General features: G+C 49.6%; 1 protein-coding gene across 1 annotated transcript in view; it reads right to left on the bottom strand.

The window, feature by feature from the left end:
• Positions 1-495: 495 nt before the first annotated feature.
• Positions 496-8,523, bottom strand: part of AGMAT (agmatinase (putative)) — a 9,267-nt gene continuing 1,239 nt past the window's right edge. Inside the window, exons 2-8 of the mRNA XM_007459326.1 lie at positions 8,230-8,493; positions 7,040-7,242; positions 4,762-4,810; positions 3,516-3,711; positions 2,915-3,094; positions 1,683-1,767; positions 496-569 (exon numbers count right to left, since the gene is read on the bottom strand). Of these exons, the coding sequence (XP_007459388.1) occupies positions 496-569; positions 1,683-1,767; positions 2,915-3,094; positions 3,516-3,711; positions 4,762-4,810; positions 7,040-7,242; positions 8,230-8,493 (1,051 nt within the window). The remainder of the gene's footprint in view (positions 570-1,682; positions 1,768-2,914; positions 3,095-3,515; positions 3,712-4,761; positions 4,811-7,039; positions 7,243-8,229; positions 8,494-8,523) is intronic.

The raw sequence follows: 8,523 nt of genomic DNA, 5'->3' as shown, positions 1-8,523 counted from the left end.
CGGCACGCGGGATCCTCCCGGACCGGGGCACGAACCCGTATCCCCTGCATCGGCAGGCGGACCCTCAACCACTGCGCCACCAGGGAGGCCCGTAGGGGCTGTATTTTAAAGGAAGATACTATAGAAATATGGAATGTTCTTCTACAGTATTATTTCATAGGGTTTTTTCATTTCATTCCTCCAGATTTTAGATAATCTTAAACTAAATTCTCTATCCCTTTCCCCTTTATCCTCCATCACCATTCATCAAAGGAAAAAAAAAAAAGCAGCACAAGTGCATTTTTTTTTAAGTTAATTCAAACACCTTAGGACTATTAGCTGTTTGGATTAGAGTTCTACTGTAAACCCCTATTGTAGAGCCACCAATGACACTTTTTGCAGAATGTTTTATTGGCATAAACTCTCTAGTACTCAGATTGCTCGCACATAAGTTCTTCTGGAGAATCTGTCATCCAGATAAGCTCTTGTGTTATCTTGAACATCGCAGCACAAGATTCAGGCGACTGTCACTTTGGGGAGAACACACAGCATCTCAAACAGCAGGTTAGCCGCCACAAGGGCTGTGTTTCCTACAAAGCAGTGAAAAACCCAAACGTGAACACCACACAGACCACCTCCTGAGGCCCAGCCCCTCGGGCTCCACAGCCTTTGTCCCTTTGTGCTTCCTTTCCCAGAGTCCTAACTTGCGCGCTCCTCTGCGGTTCCCCACCGCCCCGTGGACATGCTTTCCCCGGCGTTCTCTCCAACAAGCATCATTCAGAAAAGGTATTTTAAAATTCAGAAGGCTCTCTGTTTACTCTGAGAACAGATTTCCCCCAAAGGAAAACCTATCATATTGGTGTGTATCGTATTTACTATCTATCCTCTAAGGCTAACGGGCCTAACCCTGTAAGTTTTTCTAGATTAAAATTATTGGGATGGCATTGGCTTTGAATGTCTCTCCTAAACCAGCTAACCCCCCCCCACTTTATCAATATTAATAAATACCATTTATGCCTTGAGAATTCACTTTTCAATGAAATATCCAAGGCAGATGGCACTGGGCAGCCCTGTCGCTGAAGTGCACGCTGGTTTCTCTCTCTTCTGCTGACGGGTGGGCCGGCTAACAATCCTTAGCCGCCTCCCAGGGGGTTTGTTAGGGTTCATTAGCTCACATCTGTACAGTGTACAGTAATAGGTTTATTTTCTTCACTGTAGGACATACTCAGCCGGTTCCCGAGTTATATAAAGGGACCCATCCATCTACTTATTAACTAGTTAATACAATTTAAACTAGCCGCTGGGACTTCCCTGGTGGCGCAGTGGGTAAGAATCCTCCTGCCAAGGCAGGAGACACGGGTTCAAGCCCTGGTCCGGGAAGATCCCACATGCCGCGGAGCAACTAAGCCCATGCGCCACAACTACTGAGCCTGCGCTCTAGAGCCCGTGAGCCACAACTACTGAGCCCATGTGCTGCAACTACTGAAGACCACGCGCCTAGAGCCAGTGCTCCGCAACAAGAGAAGCCACTGCAGTGAGAAGCCCGCGCACCACAACGAAGAGTAGCCCCCGCTCGCCGCAACTAGAGAAAGCCTACGTGCAACGAAGACCCAACACAGCCAAAAATAAAAAATATAATAAATAAATAAATAAATAAATAAACTAGCCGCTGCCCACGGATCACATTTGTCTCTCTTACTCACCAGAAGGATCGTACGGCGGTGAAACCTCCACAAGATCACAACCCACCACGTTCAGTCCTTGACAACCCCGGATGATCTCCAGAGCCTGTCCAAGATGAAGCTTGAGTTGTCCAGAGAGGTAATCATTGACAACAGAAAGCAACCAGTAGAGGCCTCCATGGATTTCTCCCAACATGGGCCTGCCCTTCGACTTGGAACTGTCGCTTTCCCTCAATAAACATTCATTGACCACCAGGCACCCTGGTGGGATCGCAGAGACAAACCAATCGCTTCACTGCCAGCATGAACGGCTTCAGGAATAGTATGAGCACATGTCGCAGCCTGAAGAGGCTGGGGAAGGCTCCTCCAAGGTGGAAACACTTAGCTCAAGGAACTGACCAAGCAGAAGAGTAGGGAGAGGGCAGCCCAGGGAGAGGGAAAGACACATGCAAAGGCGCCAAGACGGAAAAGGTACTAGTAGTCAGACGTGGCCGGAGATAGGATGAGTGAGGGGGGCGGCAGGGAGAGCGTCAATTTGCTTCCGTTCTGCAGGTGAAAAGCAGGAAGGATGCAAAGCCAAGGAATGAGGAGTGTGTTCTAGAAAACTGATGGGAACTGGGAAAGGCTTTAGAGAGGCTGTTATGACCATCCTCCTTTCTGAGAGGATAGAAGATAGTTGATTAGTCCAAGCAGTCTTCATTCATTTACTCCAGTATCTGTGAGTACCTCCTACTTATATGTCAGACACTCTCCTCGGCTCAGAGAGTAGTGAACAGAACAAAGGTCCACCCCTGGAGCTTTCCTTCTAGGTAGAGCCACACTCCAGTTCTGCCTCCCTGTGCTATGCTCAGCATACCATGGGAGCTTTCTTTGAGGGTTTCTAAAACTCTTGAACTACCCTAGGAGGTGTTAATCCCACTGTGCATACCTTTAAAATTTAACCCCAAAAAGGTAAGTTTGGTGTCTGAACAGGGGGCACTACAATATTGTCCCCATGAACAGGTGGACCAGAGGCAGAAAGACCAAATAACGGACTATTATATCCCAGATAAGAAATGAGGGCCCTTGCCAAAATCAGTCACTCATCAATAAGGGAGAATCCAAACCTGTGATCAGCCCTGAGCACAATAAAGGTCCAGGTGCTCTGATTTTAAAAGCCCATCCTGATTTCTAAAGACTCAGTTCAGGTCCCAGGAAAGTGGGGAGCTAAGTATCCTCACCCACAGGAAGTGTCACTGGTGGAGCCTCCTTACCTGACTAGGGGTGAGACCAGCAATTTCGGGTGTCCCTGTCCCTGGGGCATAGGCAGGATCCAAGCCGTCGATATCAAAGCTGATATAAATGGGTCTGACTCCCATCTGCTGCCTCACTTTTCCCATCAGAGGAACCAGTGATTTCATCCAGCAGTCTTCAGCCAGGACCACCCGGAAGCCCTGAGAAAGAATTGAAGAGCAGAAAGTTGACACTTGGGCCTGGCAGCATTTACTGGGCATTTCCTATAGGCCTACCCCGTGCTCAGCTTCTGTGCACCTCAAAGTTGACCCCCGATATCCATGAGGAGGGAACTCTCATCCCCATATCAGACCCATCGCCTTGGGTCTGGACCTCCTCCACTCTTTTTCAAGCCAGCAGCTTGTTTCTGCTTGTCTCCCCTCCCCAGCGATAAGAGGCCTCCTCTGCCTCATGAACTATCATCCCCGCTCCTATCTGCTCCACAGGACACAAACTCACCCTTCTGTCCCCACTTTGAGCTTGATTAGCAAAGTCCCTTTGAATCCATAGCCTCCACTGAGTGGGCAATGGAGAGAAAGGCACTTTGGGGCCGGGGACAGAGGGGGGCTTTCGGCCTGTCACCTGGCTCCGGCTGTATCTGTAGGTATCCAAGGTCATGGAAGAGCCCCGGATGCCGATCTGTACCACGCGCTTACAGTCCAGGAGTCCCTCGTCCACGCACCGGCGGAAGGGCGTCCCGTGATAGAGCTTCTCACCCAGGGCCTTGTCCGCCATGTCCATGTGTGCATCCACGTGCACCAGCCCCATAGGCCCATGCCTGATGACAACAGGGCGGCTCAGAGGCCAGGCCTCCCAGTGGGGCCTGAACACCACCACCCTCCAGGCCACCAAAACTTGATGACAATTCATAGCCATGGAGGGGGGACCTGGCATCAGTTACCAGCCTTGCAACTTGTTTCTGTCTTCAAACCACTTAGCTTCTCAGAAGGACAATAAGCTCAGAGAAGTCAAGCAGAAAATAGTCATGTGCTTTAGCTGACACTCCCTACCTATCACCCAGAATTTTCTTCACTTACAGATGGAGAGGGCTGGGAGGATGCAAGTAAAGGGTGGCGGCTCAGGTGAGCTCGTCTGAAGGCTCAACTAAGCAGCACCACCCTTTCTCCAACTGCGGTACCAAGAAGCAGCTTCCACCCAGCTCTCTCTCTATAATCCCCATCAACCCTGCCAGCCGCCCCAAAAAAACAGACAATCCAAATCAGTGCCAGGCAAACACAGCTTCCAGAAAAGCCTTGTACCCACCCACCCACCTCCAACCAGAATGCCACCCACATAACTTTCCTCTATATGAATTCTGGAGCTCACCACCTTGGCCCATCTGTCTATTTCTCAAACTAACTAACCAAAATTAGTCAATCCCTGCTAGATTTTCACTACTGGAAAAATCCATCTTCTCATCCTCTGGGAAAGGGGCCCTTTCAGGAAAAAGCAGGGCCTCTCCTCAGCAAGCAACACCATTGTGCCTGTCAGTATTCATATTTGACCTTTGAAGCAAAACAGAAACTGAAGTTAACTGGGGTTGTGTATTTCACTAGGGGCTCATCTTCCAAAAACAGAGGCAAATGCTGAGCGTGCATACCAGAGCAGATCTAGGGCAAGGGTGGGTGGCCAGGGTGTTAATAATAAATTGTCTTGGCTCCCATTTGGTGACTGACAGACACACCTGGAGCTTGACCTTAATTTTGATCCATAGAAGCAACTCAGTGGGGAATTTCCTATCATCCCCAATAACCTGAGCCAGCAGAGGTCACCTGACGCCATCTAGCAGAAAACAACTCATTCCCCAGCTCCGGCCTTTGGGACTTACTTTTCTGCCATCGCTTGCAATATAGGATAGGTGATTGTGTGATCTCCACCTTCAAGGAGAAAAAAAAGAAGAAAACATCTGGAACGTGGATAAGATTCGAGGACCATGTATCACCTAGAACGATCTTTAATCTGCCCAATTCTGCCACCCTTTCGATTAGACTGGAAGAACTATAACCCCAGTTAAAATATGATCTTGTTCAGTGGTGGAGAAATGGCCACTAAATGTCTGACATTACATTGTCGTTTAAAAGAGGAAATTAAGGCTTATAGGGAAAGTGCTCAGACCAGCTCTGTCCAGTTGAACTTCCTGCAGTAACACGCATGTTCTGTATCTGCACTGGCCAACATGGTGGTCACTAGCCATTGGCTATTGAAATGTGGCTCATGCAACTGAAGAATTGAGTTTTTTATTTTATTTAATTGTAATTCATTTAAATAGCCAAATGTGGCTAGGGGCTACCATAATGGACAGCACAGGCCTAGAAAAGTATTACCATTGATAATTATTAATAACAACAACAGCTATATTTATGGAAGCTTAAAACATGTCAGTCACAAAGCTGGGCACTTTATATGCACTTTTGTTATATGCCCCTGACACAATATAAGAAGGTAGGTGGTGGTATTTTTATTCCCATATTACAGATAAGGAAATGAAGCATGAAGAGCTAGTGAGAGGTGGAGCTGAGATTTCAAACCACGTCAGCCAGAAACCCCACTCCTTACCACTATGCTCTGCAGGCTAGGCCCTCTCATTTGGCAAAAATAAATTTGGATATTTAGAAAAAGGTACGATTTTGACTATTGGTGAACAGGAAGAGAAAGAACTGCTACAGTGAGAGTGGGGCAGGGTGGGGGAGGGTAAGAGGAAAGCTGCTCTATAGATTGACATAGACCCTGACGAGAGGAAAAGACCCCCTTGCAGTTCTCCCAAATAAAGTCATTGAAACAACGTCCTTGAAATACTTAAGAAGTCACAACTAAGCCCCTGCTGGCAGCCTCCTCAGGCCTGGCATCAAGGGCTGGGACAAGGTGAGGTGGATAGAGGCACTTGCCAGATGCAAAATTGAAGGGACACCAAAAAAAAAAACCTCAGTAATTGGGGAATTCCCTGGCGGTCCAGCGATTAGGACTCTGCGCTTACACTGCAGTGGACCTGGGTCCCATCCCTGGCCAGGGGACGAACGAAGATCCTGCAAGCTGTGTGGCCAAAAAAACAAAAAGAAAAACTAAGTAATCAAGATAAATACTATTTTAATGTAATATTTTTAAAAATCAAAATCAATGCAAAAAAAAAGGATCCACAATAGGGACTTCCCTGGTGGCGCAGTGGTGAAGAATCCGCCTGCCAATGCAGGGGACACAGGTTCGAGCCCTGGTCCGGGAAGATCCCACATGCTGAAGAGCAACTAAGCCCGAGAGCCACAACTACTGAAGCCCGTGTGCCTCAGAGCCTGAATGCTGCAACTACTGAGCCCGTGTGCCTAGAGCCCGTGCTCCACAACAAGAGAAGCCACCGCAATGAGAAGCCCGCGCTACTTTATTTTATTTATTTATTTATCTTTTTTATAAATTTATTTATTTTATTTTATTTTTGGCTGCGTTGGGTCTTTGTTGCTGCACGCAGGCTTTCTCTAGTTGCGGTGAGTGGGGGGCTACTCTCCGTTGCAGTGCACGGGCTTCTCATTGCGGTGGCTTCTCTTGTTGCGGAGCTCGGGCTCTAGGTGCACGGGCTGCGGTAGTTGCAGCATGTGGGCTCAGCAGATGTGGTACACGGGCTCTAGAGCGCAGGCTCAGTAGCTGTGGTGCACGGGCTTAGTTGCTCCACGGCATGTGGGATCTTCCCAGACCAGGGCTCGAACCCGTGTCCCCTGCATTGGCAGGCGGATTCTTCACCACTGTGCTACCAGGGAAGTCCTCCATGATAAACTTTAAATAAAGATAGGATCAGCAACTGTGCTGTTCTGAGCCATACTGGAACCTGAGGCAAAAAGGGAAATCAGTAATATGTATTGCTGACTTTTTGGCACCCCTTAAATTTTGCACCAAGGTGAATGCCTCACTTGCTTCACCCTGGTCCATCCCTGTCAGTCACATTAGTCCAAAAATGTAAATATCCTCTCCCCAGGGGTTAAAATTAATGAACTAAAAAATGTTCCCTTTCCAACTGTCTCCATATTGACAGTGGCTCACCCTGGAGAAGTAACCGTTCTCCAGCTCATGATAAATAGACCCTGAGCTCAGAGAACTACCCTCGCCCTTGCAGATGCCATTACCCAAGGTCAGAGGAATACAGCCAGCTGCTACAATTTTCTGATAGGCCTCTCGAATCAGGCGGCAGCTGTCCTGAAGGTTGTAAAGATTGACATTCACATCGCCTAGGTCTGCAACCATGAGGGACTGGAAGGGGAGGGCTCCTGTGCTAGGGTTGGCTGTCCGAAGCAGCACTGACTCCTCGCGGATCCGTCGGGGTCCAAATCTGGAGGAGAAAGAATCAGCCTGTGAGCCATCCCTAAAGGTTTAAAGGCTCTGCCTAGGCCGGGGCTTCCCAGGCTCTGTGCTGGGGCTGGCTGAATCTTTGCTGCAGGGGGTAAGGGGTCATCCTATACATTGCAGGACGTTTAGCAGCAACCCTGGTCTTTACCCACTAGATGCCAGTAGCAGCCCTTCCCCCATGTTGTGATAACCAAAAATGCCTCCAGACTCTGCCAAATGTCCCCTGGGGGGGAAAAGTCACACACAAGTTGAGGACCACTGATCTAGCCTATATAGTGAAGAGATTAAAGGTACAGACTTAGAAGCCCACCAATCACCAATTTACTAAATGGCATTAGATAATTTCTTAATCTCCCTGAGCCTCAATTTCCTAAACTGTTGCTGCGGAATCATAAATAGCTGATGTTCAATAATTAGAAAAATCGATTTTACTTCCTCTAACTTGATCTTAGGAAAACTGCCTTATTTGGGGGACTTCCCTGGCGGTTTAGTGGTTAAAACTCTACATTTCCACTGCAGGGGGCATGCGGTGATCCCTAGTGGGGGAACTAAGATCCCGCAGGCTGCGTGACAAAAAAAGAAGAAAAAATTGCCTTGTTTGGAGCAAATTCTTGAGTCAGGTGACACCTAGAGGTTTGGGGAAGGGGCAACCAGCTTCTGTTCTCAAACTTAATGTCCCCAGCTTCTGTAAACCAGGGTACCCACAGCCACCATCCAGCTAGGCCAGGGAATGGGGCAGGGAGAAGGCTCAGTCCTTAAACCCCCTTTCTTTACCAGTGGGTGACACGGCTGAGCCCTCAGGGTTGCTTGAGGGAAACCAGCTGTCTCTCAAAGGATTAGGGGCACTTTGGAGCCAGGCACTGGCTTCCAACTCGACCCTGGGTGAGGGAAAGCGCCTCTCCGTGAGTTTTGTGTGCGCAGTGGCCGTCAGGCTGTCCCAACACGTGTCCCCGAGTCCTTCGGGGCTTACCTCGCCCCCGGCCGGTTGGAGGTCCCAATGTCCAGTGGCACCCCGATGAAGGCGGCATCCAGCCCCTCGGGGGAGGCCTGCACGGGCAGCCGCATCATGGAGCAGATGCCCACCGACCGGGCCACGAACTCAGAGCTGGGAGGTTGGTTCCGGGGGGCGTCGGAGGCCTGGCGGCTCTGGCTGCTGCCGGGGTCGCAGAGCCCCGCCGCAGGACGCGCGTGGCCGCCGGGAACCAGCCCCCGCGCGCCCCCGCCGCCCCCCAGGCTCCGGGCGCAGCCGGACGCCAGCAGCCGC

Source organism: Lipotes vexillifer, unplaced genomic scaffold (genome assembly GCF_000442215.2).
Source record: "Lipotes vexillifer unplaced genomic scaffold, Lipotes_vexillifer_v1.1 scaffold496, whole genome shotgun sequence".
Classification (NCBI taxonomy): domain Eukaryota; kingdom Metazoa; phylum Chordata; class Mammalia; order Artiodactyla; family Lipotidae; genus Lipotes; species Lipotes vexillifer.
The sequence above is the reverse complement of the archived record's forward strand: the minus strand, read 5'-3'. Positions and strand labels throughout refer to the sequence as shown.